At 53.3% G+C, this 25,044-nt stretch overlaps 8 protein-coding genes across 8 annotated transcripts; 6 read left to right on the top strand and 2 right to left on the bottom strand.

The window, feature by feature from the left end:
* Positions 1–184: 184 nt before the first annotated feature.
* BO97DRAFT_427234 (GTPase-activating protein BUD2) lies at positions 185–4,022 on the top strand (the record flags this gene model as incomplete). The annotated part of the gene is made up of 2 exons (XM_025697190.1): positions 185–3,005; positions 3,058–4,022. 2 exons carry the CDS (start codon positions 185–187, stop codon positions 4,020–4,022), a joined length of 3,786 nt encoding a protein of 1,261 aa, XP_025548750.1.
* Positions 4,023–4,763: 741 nt separating this feature from the next.
* BO97DRAFT_395868 (WD domain protein) lies at positions 4,764–6,888 on the bottom strand. Its single transcript, XM_025694057.1, has 3 exons — positions 6,230–6,888; positions 5,254–6,169; positions 4,764–5,179 (listed from the first exon to the last, which is right to left on the bottom strand). Exons 1-3 carry the CDS (start codon positions 6,780–6,782, stop codon positions 4,960–4,962), a joined length of 1,689 nt encoding a protein of 562 aa, XP_025548749.1. The 5' UTR covers positions 6,783–6,888; the 3' UTR covers positions 4,764–4,959.
* A 177-nt stretch (positions 6,889–7,065) lies between these two features.
* On the top strand, positions 7,066–9,075 carry BO97DRAFT_445297 (uncharacterized protein; the record flags this gene model as incomplete). The annotated part of the gene is made up of 1 exon (XM_025698533.1): positions 7,066–9,075. The coding sequence occupies exon 1, from the start codon at positions 7,129–7,131 to the stop codon at positions 9,073–9,075; it is 1,947 nt and encodes a 648-aa protein (XP_025548748.1). The 5' UTR covers positions 7,066–7,128.
* Positions 9,061–10,314, bottom strand: BO97DRAFT_395861 (uncharacterized protein). The gene is made up of 2 exons (XM_025694056.1): positions 9,682–10,314; positions 9,061–9,573 (listed from the first exon to the last, which is right to left on the bottom strand). Exons 1-2 carry the CDS (start codon positions 10,237–10,239, stop codon positions 9,241–9,243), a joined length of 891 nt encoding a protein of 296 aa, XP_025548747.1. The 5' UTR covers positions 10,240–10,314; the 3' UTR covers positions 9,061–9,240.
* Positions 10,315–13,167: 2,853 nt separating this feature from the next.
* BO97DRAFT_436693 (RNP domain protein) lies at positions 13,168–15,298 on the top strand (the record flags this gene model as incomplete). Its single annotated transcript, XM_025697805.1, has 8 exons — positions 13,168–13,555; positions 13,661–13,727; positions 13,938–14,031; positions 14,089–14,232; positions 14,294–14,345; positions 14,440–14,888; positions 14,948–15,101; positions 15,159–15,298. The coding sequence occupies 8 exons, from the start codon at positions 13,168–13,170 to the stop codon at positions 15,296–15,298; spliced, it is 1,488 nt and encodes a 495-aa protein (XP_025548746.1).
* Positions 15,299–17,265: 1,967 nt separating this feature from the next.
* BO97DRAFT_457798 (uncharacterized protein) lies at positions 17,266–18,152 on the top strand (the record flags this gene model as incomplete). Its single annotated transcript, XM_025699214.1, has 2 exons — positions 17,266–17,562; positions 17,649–18,152. Coding segments are annotated over 2 exons (522 nt in total), but the record flags the coding sequence as incomplete, so codon positions are not given.
* A 796-nt stretch (positions 18,153–18,948) lies between these two features.
* Positions 18,949–21,161, top strand: BO97DRAFT_160772 (putative C6 transcription factor). The gene has a single exon (XM_025690226.1). The coding sequence runs from the start codon at positions 19,004–19,006 to the stop codon at positions 21,092–21,094; it is 2,091 nt and encodes a 696-aa protein (XP_025548744.1). The 5' UTR covers positions 18,949–19,003; the 3' UTR covers positions 21,095–21,161.
* Positions 21,162–21,987: 826 nt separating this feature from the next.
* BO97DRAFT_436690 (uncharacterized protein) lies at positions 21,988–24,236 on the top strand (the record flags this gene model as incomplete). The annotated part of the gene is made up of 2 exons (XM_025697804.1): positions 21,988–22,000; positions 23,587–24,236. 2 exons carry the CDS (start codon positions 21,988–21,990, stop codon positions 24,234–24,236), a joined length of 663 nt encoding a protein of 220 aa, XP_025548743.1.
* Positions 24,237–25,044: the final 808 nt, after the last annotated feature.

Genomic DNA, 25,044 nt, shown 5'->3' with positions numbered 1-25,044 from the left:
CCCTCAATTGTTCGAGGACGGTTGCGCAGCGTACGTTGGGTGCCAGCGTCCTGCAACGTAACAACCCCGCATCATCTCATCGCCTCATCGGTTTCTGTGTCTCGGCTCGCCTGTCTGCGTCTTCTGTAGCGACCTCGTTTGAGCGCCGCTGCTGCCGGTTCCGTCGTGCGTGGTTGGAAAAAAGATGGAGCCGGAAAGTTCTAACGGGTTCAAACGGAACTCCATCCACGGAATATACAGTCGTCCAGTGGAACGGCGCCCGAGCAAGAAGTCTTCCTCTAAAGATCGGCATGGGATGGTCTATCCGGAAAGTTTTCGAGATACAGGCATTCGCACAGTGACCCCCGACCCTGAGGCTAGGAATCATTCCCCTGCGTCAGAAGCAGAGCATCTGGCATCAAGTGCGGCCCCCTCTCCTCGTGCTGCCGCCCGGGCACGAGCCTCCGATCGCGAAGCTCGTCGCGAATTCTACTCGCGTCATTCGGCCGGTGACGAAGACGAGCCGCCGGTGGAAGTCAAGGCCCAACGGGCGCGGTCACGAACCACCACCCTGGATGGTCAGCGCAGCGAATTATCCCCCAATACATTTTTCAGATCCCGAAATCGTTTGGGTTCCATCAACACCACAAATCCTCAGTCTAGAACACCCGACGAGCAAACGACATCGATCGGGTTTCCGTCCATACAATCCCCCACTTACCTTAGCCATACCCTTGGCCGGCAGCGATCAAGCAAGCCTCCGGGTAGCTCGAACTTGGTAACGAGCGTGTCGGCCAATCAAACGACATCCCCGCTGTCGAGCACTGATGCGTCAAAGATCCTGCAACTCATGAAAACAACTTGTGGAAGGATGCACGGCATCCTTTCGTTTCGGACTGCATCTACAACCGCCTGGTCGTCGGGTTATTGCGCCATCAATGTTGCCACCGGAAGCTTGATATACCAAGCTAAAGGAGAGCCCGCATTGGCCAAGACGCTGATTCCCGATCTTCGTGGCTGTCAGGTTCGCACCCTGGTCGATCCTGAGACCCGCACCAATTATCTCAGCGTCTCAACGTTCACCTCTGGTTTAGGGGTGGAGCTGAAACCGCATGTGAGCGAAACATTTGACTCCTGGTTGGCTGCGCTCCTATGCTGGCAGCCCATCCGACCGAAAGGGGTTCAAAATAAGATGACGAAACCACAATCAGTCGTCATTGGAGACCGGCGCTTAGTTGATCGTAGGCGAAACTCAGAGAGCACTGTTCAGAAAGAGGCCGCAATTATCAAGGTGGGCAAGATGCTCCTCTGGGATCGACCGAGTGCCTCTGGTGTCCGACCATCGTCGGGGCGTCGGGTGTCCACTTACAGACAACAAAGGGCGCTTTCCGCGTCTTGGTTACGAGTAAGCTGCACGCTGCAGGAAAACGGCGCTTTCAAGCTATACACGGAGTCGGACATCACTCTGGTCGCTTGCGTTCAGTTATCGCAACTCTCCCGTTGTGCAGTACAACAGCTGCACGCATCCGTCTTGGAGGATGAATTCTGCATTGCAATTTACCCGCAGTATGCAGTACACTCTGCCTCGGGCCTGACGCGCCCAGTATATCTAGCTCTCGAAAGTCGCGTTCTGTTCGAGGTGTGGTTCGTCCTTCTACGTGCCTTCACAATTCCAGAGCTTTACGGACCTGAAACGCCGGTAGAGGAGGACTCACCGAAGACCCCTGGATCAAGCGATACTAGTGTGGCCTCTGTCGCCGACATGTTTCGAATCGAGAGAGTGCTTGATGTAAGAGTAACGGAAGCTAAGCTATATCGCTGCAGAACCGCGGACAAGGCCCCCCGCAGTCGGAAACAGTCTCGGTCCCATAGCAACTCCGCCCCAGCCTCTGCAGTGAGCGACTACTATACCGAAGTTCTCCTAGACGGTGAGATTCGGGCGAAGTCTGCCATCAAATACCGCACAGCGAACCCTTTCTGGCGGGAAGACTTTACCTTCAGTGACCTTCCGCCTGTCCTGTCTCAGGTCTCGATTCTTGTGAAAACGATCAACTCAACCCAGAAAGACTGGTCGCTTATTTCACATGGCTCTCATGCCTTGGGCCATGATTCGAACCCTCTGCGCGCGTTGGATGACGTAGAACTCGCTTCGCATGATGCCACCTTCGGCCGAGTTGATCTGAAACTAGATGATTTGCAACCAGGCATGGAAATCGAGAAATGGTGGCCGATCCTTGACGACAAAGACCAACCTGTGGGTGAAATGCTTATGAGGGCTCGGATGGAAGAAACTGTCGTGCTCATGTCTCAAGAATACACACCAATGTCCGAGCTTCTGCATTCCTTCACCAACGGCCTCACGATCAACATGGCCCAGGTTATGTCGTCCGAACTCAACCAATTGTCGGAAGCGCTCTTGAACATCTACCAGGTGTCAGGGACGACTGTCGAATGGATCTCTGCCCTGGTAGAGGACGAAATCGACGGCGTGCACAAAGAATCGACAGTAAGCCGACTACGATACACGTCAAGAATCCACTCGAATGACGCCCGGGAGTCAGCTCAGGATCGAGAAGTCCTCGTCAGAGACCTGGGTCGAACTGCTACTGTTGAGGCGAATCTTCTCTTCCGCGGTAATTCGCTTCTGACCAAGGCACTCGATTATCACATGCGTCGACTTGGAAAGGAATATCTGGAGGAGACGATTGGGGAGCGGCTTCGTGAGATCGATGAGACAGATCCGGACTGCGAGGTCGACCCGTCTCGGGTACATCGTTCTGATGACCTCGACCGTAACTGGAGAAACCTGATCGCTCTCAGCAATGGAGTTTGGAAGTCGATTGCGGCCTCTCCGTCCAGATGTCCGGCCGAACTGAGGCTCATTTTCCGCCATATCCGGGCTTGTGCGGAGGATCGGTACGGTGACTTCCTTCGAACCGTCACTTACAGCAGTGTTTCTGGCTTCCTGTTCTTGCGATTCTTTTGTCCGGCAATCCTGAACCCGAAGCTCTTCGGGTTGCTGAAAGGTAAGCAGCGACCGTCGTCTCTGAACATTCTGTGAGCGCTAATGCCGAGTAGATCACCCACGCCCTCGTGCTCAACGTACTCTGACTCTAATCGCGAAGGCATTGCAGGGTTTGGCCAATATGACTACTTTCGGGAGTAAAGAGCCTTGGATGGAGCCCATGAACAAGTTCCTGAACACAAATCGGTCCGATTTCAAACAGTTCGTGGATTCGATTTGCGCCATACCCGCTGATCGCCCGGCCCCAATTGTAACCCCTTCTTACGCCACGCCCATCCAGATTCTGGGCCGCTTACCCCCGACGTCACGCGAAGGATTCCCTAGTCTCCCTTTCCTGATCGATCATGCGCGAAGCTTTGCCAACCTGATCAGCATTTGGCTGGAATCAGCACCGGAGCGCCTGAACGAATTGGAGGATGTCGACTCCGCAGTGGGCAAGTTCCATGAATTGGCCCTCCGGCTCCATCAGCGGACGAAGGATTGCATGAGCCGAGCCGAGCAGGCAGAACGACCAACTGGAAGCCTGGAGGTCAAATGGGAGGAATTGATTGATTCTATGGAGCGATCAGCGACCTTTTACGACGACAGCTCTAAACCGGCAAGTCCGGCGACGGAGGCGGCGGTGGCAGGATCTGCCTCGGTGACGGGCAGTCATCGCAACTCGATCGGTTATTTTACTACACGGCCCTCCCTTCCACGTCGATCGACCGATCATCCGCCGGAGGGTGAGGAGGACACGCCACCTAGTTCCTCGTCCGCAACGTGGGACCAGAGCCGGGTGCCTTTTACGATCCCTCGGTGGGCTGACCCTCGGGATAGTACCGGTAGCTCAAAGAATTCATCGACATATTCTCTCGAATATCAGGAGCCCTCCAGATCTCGTCGCTCCAGCATTACGAGGGAAACAACAAGCAAGTATCGGTTCTTTGACTTTGTCCCTGCCGCGTCTCGGCGCAAAGCTAAAGATCGAGATCAAGCTCAACAGCAATCCCGTGAAGAGCAACGAAGTGAGACATGAGTATAACGCATTCGGTAGGCTGACCCTCAACTTCTCGAGGTTCACGACATATATGACGACCAGGCGTGGTCCGATTGAATGAGCGTCGCGACAGTAGCCTCGCGTCGTTTCCATGTCTCTACAGGAGCCGAGCCCCTGTTGCGGAGAAAATCGATTCATGAAGTATAAGCCGCATTCGGTGCGAACGTCGATCGAACGACCCAAAACCTATCGCAGGCGGCAAATCCACTGTTGTTATTCTTCTTCGTTTCTGTATAACACGAGATCGATTCATTTATCGAAAGACCAGCGTCTTCCGGTGTAAATTCTTTTTATATCTCCTTCGTCTTTCTCCCCATTGCCTTCCTCTATCTCCATTTTCTCTTGCTCTAAACAGCATGTGTCCATGATTTAACGTACTTTCTCCTGTGTGGTTGTTTCTGGAAAGCATTTGTCATGGTGTGTTGATACCCTGCTCCAACGGGGGCTGTTGTGCGTCCACTAATCGCAGGGACGTGTGAACAGCCCACTGGATATATTGATCTTTCGAGGATCGGGCGTGGCTCAGAGAGAGAGAAAGGTCTCGTCGCTGGCCACCCAATTCTTGCTTCCTTTTCTTAATCCCCGAAATTTTCTTCCTATGTAAATAGCATCTTTTCTTTTCCCCATTTCTCTGGGTATAGATGACACAAACTACTCCGTCAACTTGTTAGATCTCTCGCTAGTGGTTTCTTTGCTGTCTCGAGTAATCCATGTGACTATGTAGTATCTCCTTACTTCAGTCCTCCGGTCTTGCGAGATTACCTACCCACGACGCAATAGCGCATCACGCTATATCTACATATATACACCCACAGCCTTTAATGGATTCAAAACAAGGACATCAGGAACCACGCTATCAGACAGTCACACCACCTTCTCAAGAGTACCAGCCCGGACTCTCTTTTTACCTATCACATCACATCCACAAGCAGATCTTCCCACTAGCCGTTCCACCCGCCACCCAGTTCTTACTCCGATGGAAAACCGCGACAGCCGGCACGGCCGTGATGCCCTCGCCGCCGAGCTGCGCGAGTTGGTCGCCCGCAGCACTGTAGACGTCCACGAAGCGGTTCATGTTGCCGATGCAGAAGCGTTGAATTGGGGATTGTGGGAGTTGTTGCCATTGGGGGCGGAGACTGTTTACCCCCAGGGAATGTTAGCATCTGGTTTTGAATACTGCGGGGGGATTCTTTTGAGGAAGTTTGCATACATCGTCACCCATCGGCCCGTCTGACAATTATGCCGGACCACGGTATCAGGTTTCAGCTCGTCCTCGGCGAGAGTATGGCCCTTCGCCCACTTGTTGATGCCCTTCGGCCCGCTGAGGTCGTAGATCTTGATCGTGTCGTCGTACGAGGAGGTGGCGATTTGGCCTGCGCTGTTGAACGCCGCGTGCGACACCGACAGGCGGCTGTAGTGCTCGGCCACTGGGGTCCAGGTTTTGTCCTCTTCGTCTTCCTCCTCTTCCTTAATGGGGGCTTGTTGGCGTCGGGTAGATGATCTCCTGGTGCTGCTCGATTGCTTAGCGGCAGGGGCCTGCAGCATGCGCAGATCCCAGATACGCATGGACCGGTCCAGCGAGGCCGTGGCGAAGTAATGCGGCCGCGCCGGGTACAGCGAGAAGCCCCCGATTTTCTTCTCGGCCAGACGCCAGATCGTCACGGCCTGCGGCGCGCGCGTGTCGTGGCGCCCGAATTCGCCGTCCAGCGTCGTCCAGTACAGCACGTGCGGGTCGTCTGCTGCCATGTCCAACCCGGAGATCGGCACGTCGTCTGTCGTCGAGGCCGGCGCGTATTGCTCCACGCTGGTGCTTTTCTCGAGGTCCGTCGCTCGGATGCTGCTGTCGTAGCTGGCTGTGTACACCTTCGTCGGTGTCGATGGGTGTATGTAGATTGAGCTGATGGTGCGGGTGTGTGGTTTCAGGGTCGTGAGGTTCGGGTCTGCGTCCTCTTCATCCTCGTCCTCGTCCTCGTCGCCTGACTCCTCAGCTTTGATTGCTGTGTTCCGTTCTTGCGAGGCGTCTAGGATGCCCAGGTGGCCTAGTTTGTCGCCGGCGAAGAGGAGGGGTTTGCTCTCTGTGGGGTGGAAGGCCATTGTGTAGATCCGTTCGGGGGTGAGCTTGATGCCTGTTTTTAGTATTGTAGTTAGTATAGGGAATTCGGGAACGATAGGATGGGAGAACGAACGATTAGGCTCCCACGCCTCCCACAGCTTCAACCCACTCATCTCCTCCCTCAGCGCCTTCAGATCCTTATCCGTCGTCTTCTCGATATCTTCCTCGTCGAACGTGCGCTGGTAAGGCATCGCCACGCCCTTGGTGACCACGTCCACCCCAATCAGACTATCCCCCGACAACTTCTGCCCGTACACCACCATCTCATTGAACGAGAAAGCATCCGACTTGCGCACGCGCTTTGCCCGCTCCGCCGCCTGCAGCGCCGCGTCCTCCTCCTCCGCCTTCCGCTTGGCGACCTCGCTCTCCGCCGCGATGCCCCTCAGCCGCGACGACGTGCGCCGCGGCACCGGCGACGCCTCCTCCTGCTTGACGCGTTTCACGGGCGTCTTCTTCTTCTTCGCGCGGGCGGATTGATCTCGCGACGAGGGCGTCCTGGAGGGTTGCATCTTGGCCGGGAAGAGGCCTGAGGATTGCGCCTCCAAGGAGAGCTTCTTGAGGAGCGCATCGCGCTCGGCGATATTTGCCAGTCGCTGCTTTTCGAAGTCGGAGATCTCTTCGCCCATTTTGTCGCTTGCGCAGGCTAGTGCTGACTATGGGCAGGTATGCAAGGCCAGATCGGAGGCTAGAATATCAATTGAGACGAGACGAACGGCGAGGGAAAGAGAGAAGGTGATTTGCCATCCATCGTGCGAAGGAGACGCAGAGACGGAGAAAGGCGCGTCTGGGCCCGCCGCGTATGCACGTGACTTTAATGGACGGGCGGCGGGAAAAAAAGTGAAATAATTTCCAGTCCGCGGAAGTTTATTGATGGCAATCGGTGGTTCCGCAGATTTACGATTATCTTTTTTTTTTTACTTGTTCCTCCACCACCATCACCTTTTGTACCTGCGTATCATTGTAGGGTGTCGCATGATGAGTGCCCGCAGTTCTCGCGCCTGGCTGGTCCTGGCCCGGGCGACTCGCAATACTTATGCTCCGTTCCTCTATCAGACTCGCACGCTCGCCGCGGTGCCCGTTTTGCGATACCAGCATCGGCAGCTTGAGCGCCAACAGATTCGGTCCCTGACCACCGAGCCGCAACGACAACCACAAAAAGAAGAGGACGACGAGACGGACTTTTTGAAAGATGATGACTTCAACAAACAGACGAAAGATACATCATCGTCATCAGAAGCGCGGTCCGGCCGCCGCAGCTTCCTCAAACGCAGAGCCGCCTCCGTAACCGTCACGCCCGCGCTACCCTCCAACAGCAGCAAAACCACGACTCCTCTTCGGCCCTTGACGATGATGACTAGCAGCGAGAAACAAGCCTTCGGCGAGCTGCTCGAGGCTCTGGGCGCCGGAGTTGAAAAGAAGCCTGCTGCCTTACCCACATTGTCCGCCTGGCCGCCGCCACCCACATCGCCCGAAATCTCCATCCCCGACTCCGACCCTTCCCCCTCCTTCTCCTCATCCCTCGAATCCCTCGACCCCGACGAAGCTGAACTCGAATCCGGAGACGTCTCCTCCAAGGGTCCCACGCAAGCCGAGCTGGACGAGATGTCGCAGATCTCCGCCATCTTCGACACCGTGCTGCAGGACCTGCGGGCCCGCAAAGTCCGGCAGCAGCGGCAGGAGCAGCGCAAACAGGAGGAGAAGGGCAAGTCGTCCCTGGTGACCACGTACTCGACCTCCTACTATGCCGGCGGCGAGGACCAGGCCACGTCGCGGACTAATGCGTCGCTGACGGAGTTCATTGAGGCACGCATGAACACCGGCGATTTCCTGGACTCGCAGCTCACGGACTGGCTCGCGCGCCAGCTCGTTTCCACTGAGCGCGCTATCGAGGCGGTGATCACGCGCGAGAGTAATGTGATTCAGGCGGCGTTGCTGGATGCGGTCAAGAGGAGGAAAGGCGATATCAAGCTTTGGGACGTCTGTCGCACTAAGGTCTTCCCGCTTGTTGGCATTTTGGAGCGGTCCGTCGGCATGGAGACGGAGTATGCCGATGTCGCGAAGGCGAAGGCGGATGCCGAGGCCGCCGTTGCCGCTGCCGCGACTGAGTCTTGGGATATGGTCCCCGTCACTGAGGACTTGGCTGATGTGAACGTCGAGTTGAAGGACGCTGAGGATAGTGTGGAGGAGGAACAGGGAGTGGAGGAGCGGAAAATAGAGGAGAAGAAGGAGGGGGAGGAGAAGAAGAAGGAGGCAGTCGAAGAGGCGGCAGTCGAAGAGGCGGCAGTCGAAGAGGCGGCAGTGAAGAAGGAGGAGTGGCTGGATGATGCGCAGTACGAGGCGCCATACGAACTGTCTGTCCCCGAAGGCGTGCCCCTCACCTCGGTCGTGACCCGACTATACCCCCAGATGCTCCTCGTCGCATTCCGCCTGTTGAACCTGCATCACCCGGCGTCGCCGCTCATCGGCCAGTTCCGGGCCACGATCCGCTCGATGGGCCCTACGTCCACCCTGCTGGGCGGCTCGACCGAGCTCTACAACGAGCTGATGTATTTCTACTGGCGTGGATGTCAAGACGTCCCGGCCGTGGTCGCCCTCGTGCAAGAGATGGACATCATCGGCGTGGAGCCGGACCAGCGCACTCTGCGCCTCCTGTACTCGATCTCCGCGCAGCGCAGGCGCGACGTCGAGGCGCATTGGCACCGGAACATCCAATCGGTACCGAAACCGGAAGATCCGTCCAAGCGGGCGCGCGTGGGCCGCGAGACGTGGTGGGATCTGGCGCCGAACCGGAAGGCCTACTTCGCCTTGTTCGGCGAGGATGGATGGATTGATAAGATTAAGGTGCGCGTTGAAGAGCTGCGGCGCAACCAGCAAGTCGCTCTCACCAAGTCTCGTCGACAAAAGAAAGAAGCTGCATAGGTTATATAGATGCTAGAGAAACCCCAGCCAAGTGTAATATAGTGTATAGTACATAGAACAACTCTGAAGAACAAAACAACAATCCAGCAAAACTCTCTCTTTCTCAGTAGACAAGAAGACCAAATAATTAGTATAAGAGGGAGACAGTGGGAACAGAGATCGTCTCTAGATCTTCAACCCCCAACTCCGGCCCAACCCAACAGCCGTCGACCCCATGAAGCCCAAACACTCCCTCACGCCCGTAAGCTTGTCGCCCAGAGCCCGCGCATCCGCCCACCGACGCGCCACGAACTCCTCCGTATCCCGCAACCCAGCACTGGTGTCACGAGTCATCACGAAATCCGAAGCCGCATACACAGCCGCCACGGCCATGCGCTTCGAGTACCACGACGCATCAACAGACTGATCCCCCGCCAGATTCATGATATCGTCCGCCAAGGCGTGAAGTTCCGAGAGAGCCATCGGGATATTTTCACCGAGGGACATAACCGCCAATGCCTACATTCGAGATGCGTTAGCGTGATCATCCTACACTCTTCCTTCCATCCTTCCTTCCCTTTTTCATTTCTTCTACCTGCTTCAGATATTTGAGAAAAGGGAACATACATCCTGCCACTGCTCCCTAACCTCAACATTCAAGCGCAACCGCTCCATCAACAAAACCTGGATCTTCTCGTCCACAGAAAGCACGGAGCCGCTCCCCGCCAACAGCCCGTCGGACTCGACCTTCGAGCGGAGCAGACCCCGCCGGCTGGCCAGCCAGAACAGGATGAGGTCGAATTCGCCCCGCGGTAGCAGCTGCACCGACACATCCAGGAACCCGGCGTCCCGTGCGCCGAGCGTCAGGGCATTCCGGGTGAAGCCGTGCGTTGGGACGTGGTGCAGCGCGGCGGAGAGGATCGTTGTTTGAGAGTTTGTGTATTCGTGGGGTTGGCTTGGGTGGTGTTCTGAGTGGTAGGTTCGGGCATGCGATCTTGGGGTTTGTGGGGTGCTGCGTGGTTTGGTGGTCGTTTTGCTGGTGATGGCGGCGGTGGTGGTGTGGATTTGCGATTGGGGTTGGTGTTGGTGGAGGAGGGTACCGGTGCGGAGGATGCGCGGGGAGGGGGATGAGCGGGGGGTGAGGCTTCTCCGTGTTAGGGCTAGGAGGCTGGTTGGGCGGGTCATTTTGTTTCTTTTTTTCTTTGTTCAGTAGGAAGGGTTGGAGGTGAGTCAGGTGTAGAGGAATTGAGTTAATGGTGGTGGTGTTGGTTGGAAGAAAGTCGGATGGTCGGCGGGAGGAATTTGTTAAGCGGTGGCCTGAGCGGAGCCAAAGATTGGTTCGCCGCCGGGGGAACAATGGGAGATAAGTTCAAGGTTTGATCAACTGTCTGGGGATTGATATCGTCTGTTGGGGTTATGATATTTGGAGATATGGTGAACGTGGACCTAGGAACTATTGCTAGGTGTATATGGTCAATGCTGGGTTCGTTATATATTTTCTGCAGAAAATGGTTCACAGTTGATTTTGTACATACGTCCACCAACTACGAAAGGATACTGGAACTTCGGAAGTCCGGATAGTCTCAAAGAGCAAGCTTAAACACAAGAGTGTAAGTTAATTGACAGGAGATACTAATTATGGCATAATTGACTGGCCAATTGCTTCGCCGTACCTGAAGATCTTCCCTTTCTTATCATTTGGCAGTGATCCTGTTGTTGATGCGAGAATTGTGACAGCAGAGAATAGCCATTCAATGAGCACGATTGTTCTTTAATGCGAGTACAGAAGAAGTATCGAAGAAGAACGGGATCGATCGATCTTGTCTGATCTTCCTCAACTTGATCGATCTGGTTTACTCCGACACAGGGGGATGTGGGATTCCGATCTCTAGCTCTACTTTATACTGTAGTCATCAACCCTCACTACTAACAGGCAGGCTACTTCCGACTAATTTCCCCCCTTCATCTTATCTTGGACTGTCTGCCTCCACCCCCCACTCATCCTGTCATCATCCGCATCTGCATTCCATCCCCTCCCCTTCCAACCATCCACTCATCCGCCTCTCCTTTCACCCACACACCTTTTATCTTCTGGCCTCTTTCCTCGTTATTTCTCTCCTACTATTTGCTCCCGACTCTACGATTTGTCCCTGATCAGAAATCGTCATGGGTGGGTTTGTCTTTTCGATTCGTGTCTCGTCCCGTCTGTGTTTACTACCCCATATTCCTCCTCAGCCTAACATCCATTCCCGCCCTCTTCTCCAAATGAGACCAACCGAGGACTGCAGCTATCCTGCCTTGGGAGCGGCAGTCATGCCTGGTGTATCCTCATTCCCTGTAGACGTTCTCCAGTTGAGCCCTTGTCTGAGTAGGAGACATGTGAGGCAGACGATCGCACAATTGGAGCAGCAAGCATGTCTGTGCCGCCTATGTGACCATGATCCCTGTCTCTTGTCCGTCTCATTCATTGATTCATTCTTCCTGGTTGCATTCCATTGACCCCCACCGTGTCAGTCTGTCTCGGTTGCTGTCAGTCAGTCCGTCCGTCCTTCAGTCAGTCAGTGGGTGCGAGTGTTGGACTCAAGGCTGGCTGACTGACTGGGTGCAGTGACCAGAGTGAAAGCGGGCAGCGGGAAGCCGAGGCCAATCACATCCGGGGGAGCTGCAGGTAGAAGGAGAGACAGACACGGGCTGGAACAATCACTGATTGACTGATGGGTTGGTTGCTTGGTTTGTTGGTACTGCTGGTTGCTGGTTGCTACTGCTGCTGCTGCTGCTGCTACTGCTGCTACTGCTACTACTACTGCCAGTGTTCCTTCGTTCGTTCTTTTACTACCGCTACCACTGCTACCTTATGATTGATTACTACCACCACCACTACCACTGTTTCCGTCTTGTCTTCTGCCAACCAACGAGTGTTCCCTATTGCTCCCCCCCCCGCCATCACCCTCCTTTATCTCTCGTGCTCTCTCTCTCTCTCTCTCTCTCTCTCTACTCTTCATTCTCGCCTGTCTGCTTCGGCTGACTACTGACTCGTTTCCTCTCCGCCTCCTCCTCCTCCTCTTCCTCCTCCTCTTTCTTCACATTCCATCTCATCTTTCTTCCCCCCGTTCTTCCCCTTCCCCTCCTCTTTCACTTCACCTCACTTTCCTCCATTCCCATTGCTTCCCACTCCTCTTGCCCGTCTTCATTCTTCCTACTTCGGTAAATCTCTTGGTGGTTTCTTTGTCTTTCCCCGACCATTGGTTTGGTGGCTTACCATCTAGATTCGGGTGTTCAGCCGACGTGTATCGACCTCAGCAAGTAAGTGTGATTACTGTCTCTTTTCTTTCTATGTGCAACTGGAGGGGGGGGGAGAAAGGGTTGTGTAGCGGAGGGACGACCCTGGCCCCGAAGGTCCTTTTATTGTTGAGAAGTGGACAGGAATGGAGGCAAGAAGAGAGTATGCAGTGAGTGAGAGAGAGGCAGAGTGGGTGATGAGCCGGTCCCCACCGGGCGGGTTGTAGCCTTCCTCTCTTTTGCTTGGTTGCTGCTGCTGCTGCTCCTCTTCTCCGCCTGGGGCAACAAGCACCGACCACCACTACTGCTACTACTGCTACTACTCCTTCATCACTTCTTTTTGTTAACTCTCTTGTCGCAACACCGTGGATTGCGCTTATCTTCGTGTCTGTTTTGCTTGTGAACTGGTCCTTGGCCTCTGTTTCCTCCCTATTCATTTTATGCTCTCACTGTCCCACAAGGTCCCTCTTCCTCTCCTGCCTTGAACCTGCCTTCAACTGCCCGTCTGTCTGGCCCGCACCGGACCCGAAGGTCACCTGACTTAGAATCTCATCACTGGACTGCCCGGCAACTCGGGCCAATCCCTCCTCGTCTGTGACTGCTGCTCGAGTCCTCTCTTCCCCTTCCCAACTCACCATCTTTCATCCCTCCAATTCATCCACATCCCTCCCCAATCTCTTGTCCTTCATTCCTGTTTCAACCTTGAACAGGGACCTTGCGCGCACATTCTCCACTTCCCCTCCCCTTTTCCTTCTTTTCCTACACGTTTTCTTCACCCCCCCCTCCGTCTGTGCCCGGCTTTCCTGCGGCGCGCTCAATCCTCGCTCGTCGTCAATGTCTCCACCCGCCTTTGACGATACTGACCACGCCCAGCGCGAGAGGTCCCGTTCCCCCCGTCGCCGTTCCCGTAGCCCTCGACGCAGTCGTCGTTCCTACTCTCCCCGCAGTCGCTCACGCAGCCGTGACGACTACCGCCGCTCCGATCGTCGTTCCCGTTCGCCTATGAGCGCGGCCCAAGGCCCTTCTGGTGGTCATTCATCTTCTGGTTACGGTGGGCGCAGCAGCTACCCGCCTCCTGCTCGGTCATTCGAAGAACGCGCCGTCCACAAAGAACAAATGATGCAAGCCGTGCGCGAGTCGTCCCAGCAAGACCGTCGTGTCTATGTGGGCAACCTTTCCTACGATGTCAAGTGGCATCACCTCAAGGATTTCATGAGACAGGGTGAGCAGGGTCATATCGTCTTGAGCGCCTGGATCGCTTCTTTCGTCGCTACCGGATTTGAGGGCTGACTTTGGTGGGGGGTTCACCCGCGTCGTGTGTTTACAGCTGGAGAAGTTATCTTCGCCGATGTCTTGCTTCTTCCCAACGGAATGTCGAAGGTGGGCGCCAATGCGTAGTGTGGCTGGTTTTTTTTTTCTGCCCTTTTGTTATTCCTGGACTCTTTCCCCCTTCCCTTTCCCCCTTCTCGTTGGTTTGCTTGTTATGGACTGTTTGGGTTGACGGGCTGGGCCTGGCCGTCCGGGATATTGTAGGGATGCGGGTAAGCACACCCTTCTCATGATATGGTTCTGTATTCCAGAGCGCACGCTGACTTGTCCGGCAGGATTGTGGAATACGCGACCAGGGATCAAGCGCAGAATGCGGTCAACACCCTTAGCAACCAGAACCTGATGGGGCGCCTTGTCTACGTTCGTGAGGTAGGTTGCGGCTTTGCTCCGGCTGTTTACCATTGCCTACTGACGGGATGCCTATAGGATCGCGAACCCGAGCCGCGTTTCACCGGCGGACCTTCGCGCGGCGACTTTGGTGGTGCTGGTCGCGGTGGATTCGGTGGTGGTTTCGGCGGTGCTGGTGGTGGTGGTGGTGGTGGTGGTGGCCGCCAGCTCTTCGTGTCCAACGTGAGTGTTGCCAGTAGAACCACGCTGATTCGAGATGGATAATTGATGGTGAAATTTCTAGCTTCCGTTCAACGTGGGCTGGCAAGATCTGAAGGATCTGTTCCGTCAAGCCGGTAAGTCAACCTGGACGGGAGGCACCTGAGGCTCTCCGCCCGTTCTTTTGCGTCATCTCCACGCGACCAGATTGGATTCCAGCTGATTCTGTAGCTCAACAAGGTGCGGTTATTCGTGCGGATGTTCACACTGATGCTACCGGTCGGCCCAAGGGCTCCGGTATTGTCGCGTTCGAATCTCCCGAGGACGCTCGCAACGCTATTCAGCAGTTCAACGGCTACGACTGGCAAGGTCGGCCCTTGGAGGTCCGTGAAGATCGTTTCGCTGGTGCTGGTCCCGGCTTTGGTGGCCGCGGTGGCTTTGGTGGTGGTCGCGGCGGCTTCGGAGGCGGCTTTGGTGGCCGCGGTGGCTTTGGCGGTCGTGGTGGTTTCGGCGGCGGCTTCGGCGGTCGCGGCGGCTACGGCGGCGGTCCCGGCTATGGCGGTCCTGGCGGCCCCCCTGGCGGCCCCGGCTTTGAGGGTGTGGCTTCGGTTCCCCCTAACCCCTTCACCGACTTCGCCACCTCAGGCGGCGAGAAGAGCCCCGTTATCTACGTGCGCAACGTAAGATTCACCTTCCTGTCTTCCGGTGGCCTCATTCATGACTGACCTGGACAATATAGCTCCCCTGGTCCACCTGCCACGAGGATCTCGTCGACTTGTTCTCGACCATCGGCAAGGTTGACCGTGCCGAAATTCAGTATGAGCCCAATGGTCGCTCTCGCGGCACCGGTGTGGTTCAGTTCGATAATGCGGAAACTGCGGAAACTGCTATCGGTATGCGCATGCCCCTGGCGAGTCTGTCCTGAATTGCTCCATTAACCGTTCGTACAGCCAAATTCACAGGGTACCAGTACGGTGGTCGTCCTTTGGGCATCACTTTCGTCAAGTACATGAACGTGGGTGGCCCTCCCATGGACGCGATGGAGGGCCAGGAGCCCACCGCTCCCATTACTCAGGATCAGATCATGTAATTGTACCGGTTTGATGGAATATCTTGGCTTCCGGAGGATATGGTCGAAAAGTTTGCGATGTATGTCTCCGAGTGGTTCAAAGGATCACCTGTCGGCGCGGGCTCGCGTATGCTGATCACCTTGAAATATCGCCTCGCACCTCATTCCCCATTTTCGATATTGTTTGTGTTCTATTCAACTCACCTTTTATGATGTGTTATCGCTGGTTAGCTCTCATTATATGTTTTCTCATCTCCGGCGATCTGATTTGCGTGGGGATAAATCAGATGTGGTTTGACATGGTTCAAAAGAATGTGTTCTCCGGGCTGGGATGGGGAGTCTGCGTCGGATGCAGCCGCGGTTATCATTTTCTGCCTTCTCGACAAATTGTTGGTTCTGATGAACAGAGGGTGCGGTGCGATGATATCCTGGATCATCCCGTATTTGGTAGGCCTGGTAGTGTGGTAGGCTGTGTACAGTAGTGAGGGAGGTGTTTGACCTTTGTAGAATACCTGGCGGACTTAAAAAACCATCTTCGTTCCCTAGTCTTGTTGTCTTGGGCAACCATGGACAACATCGAGACATGATCGGTTATAAGCTTCTGTCTTATTCATATATGTCTTGAATCCTCGTGATGCATACACATCACATATCTTGATGCTTATCTGCAGAAGTAACAAAAGAATAGAGTGTTACTCGAATTACTAACTATAGGCTAGCTGACTGGCTACTAAGCTACACAGTAGCTTCTACTTATTCATCCTACATTCCCTCGGGGTCTACAGAGCAAGAAACAACATAGTCCAGTAAAAAAATTGGTCCAATTTTTCTGTGATGTGTCTGTCTGATAGACCCCATCCCATCTACACTAGCTACTTATCTAGGGAACCTGGTACCTATCCATCCATTCATCCATCCATCCATCCATCCATCCATCCATCCATCTCACCTTATTCCGGGCAACACAACAACCATATCCCAAAGGATGATATGGTAGGATATGATATGATACGACACGCAAATCGTCAAGAATAAAACGGAAGGAAGAAATCGACGAGTTCAGTAACACGCAAGACCAGCTGGAAAGTAAAAGAGATCAAACTAAATTCAACGAGAAGAGAAGAACTTCAAGCTCAAATCAACACCGACATCTGCCTGATGTGATGATAGCGCGATGGTAAATATGATACAGAGAAGTGAAGAGCGGATTTGTAAACTAAAGGGGCTTAGAGAGGAAAAAGGAAAAGAAAGGAAAGAAAAGAAATAACTTGAAGCCGATTTGGAAAGCTGAGAGCAGAACAATAGGTAGCAGTACTACTTGGCAATTGGTAGCAGCACACGCATAGTAGCGTAGTATTTCATATATGTTAATATCAATATTCGATTGCTGAACTATCCCAACATTCTCCCCAGTCAGCAGCTAATATAGTTCATGTAATTTTATTTCAGAAGGAAACTTGGGCGCGCATAATAAGCCGCCCTCTTTTTAGCCCCGCCTTCGGAAGCTCAATAGCCTTGAGAGGCTCGATATGCTCAGAATATTTTAGTTAAGACATACCGCCACAATTATACTAACAATAAGCTGTTTCATGCTCTCTAAGACCCATATACATCTTTTCAAGAGATTGATCTATCTCTCATTGGTGCCCTTATAGACACCAATTGATACTAGGATTTTCTCTGCCAATTCTTCAGTTAAAAACATTCGGGCTGTGCCATTTGGACCGAAAAACAGCGAGGATCACTCTTTATATTATAGAGTGTGCAAGTGATATAACATCTGCATAATCCATTGAAGATTTCGTTCTTTTCCCGTACCCCCTCAATAATACTCTATTAGGAATCCTCAATGCGGTACAGGCTTCTTGAATCCCAACGCTCCTTCATATCGTCGTACATGTTCCGCATCACAGAGCGATTGCTCAAATGGACTGAGGGAACGCCACTATAAGATTCGTCTCACTAGCACAGCAAGTGATGGTAATGACAACGGCGACAATTCAGTATATCGCGCTTTGGCAAGAACAAGTCTTAGTAAACGCGTGTTTCAGCCTCTAACTCTTGCTGAGATCCGTGAGTACGTTCCACGACAGACAAATGAGGACACCGAAGACCCGTATTATGGGGAGCTTATTCGAATAATTGAGTACGACGAGGACGGTGAGCCAGAACCACCAAACGTCGCTGTGCAGAACACATTTAGAAATGCCCCATTCCAGATTGGTACCGATGGTCTCGTGGGCTGTACAGTTGTGACCGTTGTGTCCAGGAGAGCAGTATACATGGTAAATGGTTCCATATCCATCCTAATTTCGGCTGGACTATAGTGTTAAATGTGTTAGATCCAACTAACATTCTTTCTTTGCGGTAGGGACACTACTGGGAAGGTCCGAACTGGAAAGACCCCAACGATTTCGTCACAATTATCCTCAACTTCATCAGCAACACGAATCCACGGGATGGCAGCGGCCCTGCCCTCAACCCAGCACTATTCAATCGGGCCACCGACGACACACGGATCTACATCATGCAAGCCGTGCAGAGAACAGGGAGGACGACTACAGCGCCCTATTATGCCCCAGAGCTTAGGCAATAGAAGACCCTTCTCAATCAGCAGTTGCTGCCTGGCGCACCCACGGCGACGTGGATGTACATTCCTATTAACTGGGAAGATGGCGAGCCCGATCCCCTCGCTGACCAGCCATGAAGACGCCATGCAGTCTTCCAATATAGTCCCCAAGCGCATAGCACCGGCAGGAGAAAGAAGGGATGGAGGCTCTTCTACGAGGGTCATTATTTCGATGATACCAACCCTCCTCCTTGCCCTGAGTCAGCTAATGGGATTCCGGATAGCCCGTGAGCGAATTTCCTATCGGTAGCTATTGAGGGCAGCCGTTTTATGTAATATTTGTGTGTTGGGATATTTATTTATGTTTATTTCTTTTTTCTTAATTATTGTCGAATTATCCTCGAATATAGCGCAGCCAGGGCACTCTTGCCGAGTCGCCAACGGCCAGAAGAAGGTATTCTTCCCTAGCACACGCTAGCAGTCGGGAACCATGAATAGGATGTCAGGAAGTGTTTGAAACAAGAAAAAGAGACAGTAAAGGTTGAGACAGCGGCTTATAATCCAGCTATTTCTTATTCCATCATATATGCACTCTGCTTGTTACATATACTATCTATTCTGCTCTTTTATCCCTCCCAGAATAGAAAGGTATATAAATAGCCTTCAAAGTCTTGATTATATCAAGAAATAACGAGCCGGCGCGGAGACCCTCACCGCTTCGAACCTCCACAATACGCAATATTCAACCTTGCTTAATTCAGTCAAAATTAAAGTTACTTAGATATATAGAGAGTCTTTCTCAAGATAAAAGGCTAGTACTTACCTGCGAGGCTTTTAATTACAGTCAATTTACCACTAAAAAGATATACGCTGCGGTATTTCATATCAAGAAAAGTATTAGAAATAAGATTCTTACATATATAAGTTTATTCAACATCAGAATTTTTCTGAGTCTAGCTGAGCTATTTTTCCGGCTCTGTTCTGAACCACTTGCAGCTGTATGCTCCCACGCACCGCAGTTGGGGTTCAGACCGGAGGAACCGTGGGCGGAACATCCTTTATGCGGAGGAGTGACAGGGAGGTGCCTCCTTAAGTTGTGCAACACAGACACAAACTACGAAAGAAACCGACAAGAGGGAAAACATCGGTTTTCCATAATGGAGGGTCTTGTCCCCCTTGCCTCCGCCCCCGCAAGGAACTTCCCCCTTGACGTGCACAATGACTACTCTGAGACCCCTGTCCGCTTCAACTGCCAAGCCTGTGTGCGCAAGAAGATCAAGTGCAACCGCGCGGTGCCCAAATGTGCCGGCTGCATCAAGTCCAAGCTCGACTGTGTTTATCTGCCACGGCCGCCACGGCGCAAGAGGAAGCGAAGCCGGGGCGAGGAAGATGCACAGGAACGATTGGCACGTTACGAGCGTATCTTGCACGACCACAATCTCCTTCCAACAGCCGCTCCCTCGATCACTAGCGGCAGAGACTCAGAGACCTCAGCAATCAGCATACAGACTCCGACTCCAGGGCCAGCGAATTCGCAGGCTGACGCCACAGCAGATAAACTGCGTCCCACTAATGGCAATTCTCGCTATATTGACAATGTTCTGCTCCTTGACGCTGGAGAGGGTGACCTATGTGAGCTATCTGAGTCTGAGCAAGAACACCATTACAAAGATGAGCCTGGACCCGACAAAGCCTCTCCAACCAGTCTTCTCGGTGCCCTCGCCGCGCATTCAATCTCGGACGCAATCCTCGGAGGCACGATAGGCCTCGCCGACCTTCACCCTAGCTACGAGCATGCGGCCAAGCTCTGGCATACCTACGTGGAGAACGTCGAGCCTCTTTGCAAGGTCCTTCATGTTCCGACTATTGCCAGAATGGTCGATACTGTCTCCAAGCACCCAGCGATCGCCTCTAAGAACGATGAATGCGTGCTGTTTATCATCTATTATTTCGCCGTATTCTCAATGTCGGACGACGAGTGTTCACGTGAACTCGATAATTCAAGGACCTACTTGATGTCTAGATACCGGACCGCACTTATCCAGGCATTAGTAAATGCGTCTTGGCTCAAAACAACCGCGATGCCGGTTTTACAGGCTTATACACTCTTCCTTATCGCGTTGCGTACCCAGATCGAAGCCCATACATTTTGGATTTTGACTGGGATTGCAATTCGCCTAGCCCAACGCATAGGACTACACCGGGATGGAGAAAGTCTCGGGTTACCCCCGTTTGAGGTTCAGATGCGCCGGCGGCTCTTTTGGCAACTACTACCCCTGGACAGCTACGCGGGTCAAACATCCGGCACGGGTATATCCCTCTCACCTGACAGCTGGGATACTAAACAACCGTTGAACATCAACGATGACCAGATCTTCCCTGGAATGACTGAGCCGCCTCGTGACCGACGAGGCGCATCGGAGATGATCTTTTGCTTGTCCCGGATGGAGATATCAAATTTCTACACTCGAACGGGGGTCAAGCTGAAAGAAAATATGGGTACAATCCAGTTCCGGGATCCCGAGGATATTGAGCGGCTAATCGACGAGGTGGAAGACCTCATTGAGACAAGGTTTTTACGGTACTGTGATATCATGAATCCTTTACACTTTCTGACCACCGGTATTATGCGATCAGCCATCAACGCAATCCGCTTACGCGCGCGAATGCCGCTGCTCAAGCAAGAAACTATTACTGACACCCAGCGGAGATACCTTTGTACTCTTGCCGAAAAGGTACTCGATACTAACAATGTCATTTATAACAATCCCGCAACGCAGAAGTTTCGATGGCATATGCAAGCGTTTTTCTTGTGGGACTCCCTCCTTTGCATTCTGAGAAGCATTGCGAAGGTTGGGTTTTATTCGCCATCAGAGCTTGATGCCGCCTGGAAAAGAGTTTCAGAGGTCTACATGAATCACGAAGCGCTGCTCCAGGGCCGAAGAACCCTGTACGTAACAATTGCTAAAGTAACTTTGAAGGCCTGGCTAGTAAATCCGCCTCGTAATCCATCTCCCGAGCCGGCTTTCATCACCGCGCTTCGCGCTCAACGGGAATCCAAAGCTATCGAGCAGCGGGATTGCAGCCTCTTTTCTGCCGATCAAGCTACGGATGGGGCCTTTTCTTTCGATGAGCTGTTCGACGAAATGAGCAGGACCGACCCAAGCAGGAGCAACGCCTTCAATCTCGACTCATCTTCCGATTGGCTATTCTGGGACCAGATGTATGGAGGAGCCAATCTGGGCTGAGAGGAACAAGTCCTTCACGGGTTTTGTTCTCAGCGTGTGACCCTCGGATTTTGCAGGGATTTTGGACGCTCAGCGGGATCTACAGAGCACGCGTCAACAGCGAGCGCAAGCTTTAAGATTACGCGTCGGAAAGTTATGGGGAAAACATATCATGATTTTGGGGCCCTCTTATCACCCAGCATCTCACGGGGCCGCTCACCTCCCCGCCCGATGCTATGCACAGGATGGACAATTCACGCCCTGTCCTCATCATCGGTGCGGGTCTGTCGGGCCTTGCCCTTGGGCGACTATTTACAAATTGTAATATTGCAAACATCGTCTTCGAGGCATTCTCGCCGGAACGCAGCCAGGGGTTTACCATTTCCATGCATGACTGGGGCAATCCACCGTTGCTCGAGGCCCTCGGCGGGCTGTCCCTGCAGAGTATGACGAAGGCTGTTGCACCAGATCGCTTCATCGGGGGCAGCGGATGGGTAGACCTTGCAATGCGCGAGAACATGCGGGCCAGATACTCGTCGAACCGGACGCTAATTCCCCGCCAGCGGTCGTGCGAGCGAATCGCAATGCATTGCGGGCTTGGATTGCCGACTGCGGGGACGACCAGCTGGATTTGCGTTATGGACATTGGCTGAAGAGTATATCGGGGCCAATGGGCAACGTTTAGGCAGTCTTCGAGAATGGAGTTATATATCGGGGCTCGGCGTTGGTTGCTGCTGACGGTGTCCACTCGACGGGTATGCAAGACTAAAACTGTTTACATCTTCGGCTGTATATCGGCTGACACGTATTTACTGACCCTCTACCCAATGCAGTGCGTTCGCAAGTCCTGCCACATATCGTTTCGGAAGTGGTGCCTGTAGTGATCTACCATGGCGAATTCGAGGTGTCGCGCGATGAGTACGACCGGTACCTGCGTCCTGTCATCGGCAATACTTTATTCTTGCTGGTGTGGGCGACGGGTTTAATCCTCCGATCACAGTCTGCAATATCACGAAGACGCGGGTGCACCTTGACTGGTCATATTCCCGACCAGCATACGGCGAAAATGACCGATTGTTTAATGCTAAGAAGCCGGAAGTCCAGACACGTGAGACACCCCAGGCGCTCCTGGATGAACTGTCATCGGGGCAGCTCGCGGAGCCGTGGGCACGATACATCAACTCGGTGACCATCCGACAGCACTGACCCATAGCAGAATGGCGGGTGATTGCGGAGAAGCGGCGGGCCAAGGTAGGTGCTCAAGCAGTAGATGGGGGTGAGATAGTGACTTCTAGAGGCTAGAGATAGCAAAAGTCTGAGATGATAATGGTGCCATGCTCATGAATTCCACAATCCTCTCTGATTTTCCCTCGGCACCTCACCATATATTGCCCGTCCTATTTCGGGGATCCTCATGCCGCCCCGTCTTCCGGGCTGCCTCATGGTCTCCGCTAGCACGGCGGTCACCTGCTGCACACGCGCCTCATTATGATGGATATAAAGTTACATCTTGGTGGGTAGGTCCTCGATGATTGCTCCGTGGCCTGGGTAGCCCCTTACTTAGCCGAGCGCTGCCATGCGCGCGAGACTTGCCATGTACTCAGTCAAATCCTGTACGACGGCGAAACCGTGGCCCAGCACATTGTCCCCCGTAAAAACCGCGTGCTCCTCTTCGATAAGGAAGCACATGTGGTCTATCGCGTGGCCAGGTGTGAATACTACGCGCACCGTCGCACCTGCTACTATGAACTGCTGCCCGTCTGCGATGAGCAATTGACCTCGGTCCGGGCGATACTTGTAGATGCGTGACTGCAGCGTCGGATCGTGTGCGATCAGGTCGGAAATTCCGCCCACATGATCGCCGTGCCAGTGCGTCATCAGCACGTACTCCAGCGTTAGGCGATGTTCTCGAAAATACGCTACCAGCATGGTGTGCCAGATCAACCGGCCTTCCCCGGTGTCGATCAGGCCCCCGTGCCGACCAGGTATGTGTCCGTGCCTTGCAATTGCACGACCCCTGGGTTGCCGGCCAGGAGCCGACTCACCCTGGGTGTGAGCTGCGTCAGCGCTGGGAGCGCTGGGAGGGACGCCTCTTGCCCCGACAGGTATTCTTCCCAGTAACTCTCGTCAAAAGGAATTCGTGTAACCATTTTTCAGTGTTTCGATCTGTGGGAGCAGTGCAGGGAAGGTAAGGCTCTAAGGAAGACAAGTATTGTGCAGGTTGGCGTCGATGATATTGCCTGCCATTGTGGTGTTCGTCGGGTTGAGTTACCTCGGGGCTTTGAACTCGGATTTTATACTACCACTTCTCCCTACTTAGCGTGAACTGCCAGATCGACAAGGTAAAGTCCGATTGACTATGTGTACGATGAAAATAAGGGCCTCCTCCGCTCCTGGCAGATATTGTCATCATATCACATCGCGGATACACATCGCCAACATGACATCCGGCAGCATTACTACAAAGACCACCGCGACCAATGACCTCCAGAGGACTCTTCCCAGCGAGGAAGTTATCTATAAGCCATGGGATCTGCTGATCCACGAGGTCTGGGTCCTGGGTATCGTCTCGACCTGGGCCTGGGGCTGCAGTACCTCCGAAGATCTTCTCCCACAATTCCGCGCCAGTATAGGCAAAAATCACCTCGATATCGGCAGTGGCACAGGATATTACCTTCGTCAGGGCGAGATCCCCGCCACGACGCTCCTGGCACTGCTAGACTTGGAGCACCCTGCGCGGAATCTGGGCTTGCAGCGCTGTGGCCGACCAGACGCGTGCGGCCTACAAGCTGATATCCTACAGCCCCTGCCGGTAACCGACACGTTCGATTCGGTCTCCATGTACTATCTGCTACACTGCATACCGGCTACTATGGCCGAGATATGTGCTATCTTCAAGCACATCAAGCGCAACATGACCCTCGACGGCATCATACACGGTGCCAGCGTTCTGGGCAAGGGTGTGCGCAAGGACAACTGCTTCGCTGCCCATGTGCGCCGCAGCGGACTGAACACCGGCATCTTTCACAATACCGATGATAATGCATATGACTTTGAACATGCTCTGCCCACGAACTTTGAGGAGGTCGAAACGCGAGTTGTAGGCTCAGTGTTCATGTTTCGTGCCTCGAAGCCTAAGCAAAAAAAAAGGGTGATTTGTTAAATAGTAGATTCTACAATTTTGCGAGCGGAGGGGAAGGATCTGCCTTGTGTGGTAACTGTCATGGATGGCTGGGTTGCAAACTTGAGATGATGCAGTTCGGATATAGATTGAAATGCTTCCTTAGATGCATTGCCATGAATACACATACAAACATCGAACATGGGAGAAGAAGTTGTTCATAGATACACTCATGGCTTCATTCTCTTTGCCCATGCTGGGAAAGCCTCACAGAACCTTCACCCAGTCATGCTGTCGGACTTTGATAGTTCTTGGCACAAAAGCCCCAACTCCGATCACAATAAACTTTGAACTCTGCATGCAGTAGACGCCTTCTTCTTTTAATATTTTCCCCAGTCATTCTTATAGTGACCACCATGTCTTAGGAGCCTCGATTTCCACCTTGGTCGCAGACACAGAATGCTCACTACCACCCTCTTGCAGAACTGGTAGGAGCGCCTCCAGGCGCTTCCTCCGCTTCCTTACGTCCTCGGCGCGCTTTTCTTCGCCTACCTCGCTTTCCACCTGCTGTTCAACCTCTTCCAACCTTCCACATAATTTGCCCCAAAGTCAGCTACTACCCCGATGCATTGTTTTTTCTGTCCAGAGATGTCATAATCTGGAGTACTTGATTGTAGTTTGTAAGTACTTACCGTTCAATTCACATAACACATAATTGGTATACTGGAGTGGGTATAACTAATGCTCTTCCATCTACAATAATGAAGCAAGCTCCCATCCCCCTAAGGACCCGCTTCGGGGCTTGCCTGCTCGTGGAAGATCCAGAGCATGATGAAATGCCCGGCATCGG

This window comes from Aspergillus homomorphus (genome assembly GCF_003184865.1).
Source record: "Aspergillus homomorphus CBS 101889 unplaced genomic scaffold BO97scaffold_36, whole genome shotgun sequence".
Classification (NCBI taxonomy): domain Eukaryota; kingdom Fungi; phylum Ascomycota; class Eurotiomycetes; order Eurotiales; family Aspergillaceae; genus Aspergillus; species Aspergillus homomorphus.
The sequence above is the reverse complement of the archived record's forward strand: the minus strand, read 5'-3'. Positions and strand labels throughout refer to the sequence as shown.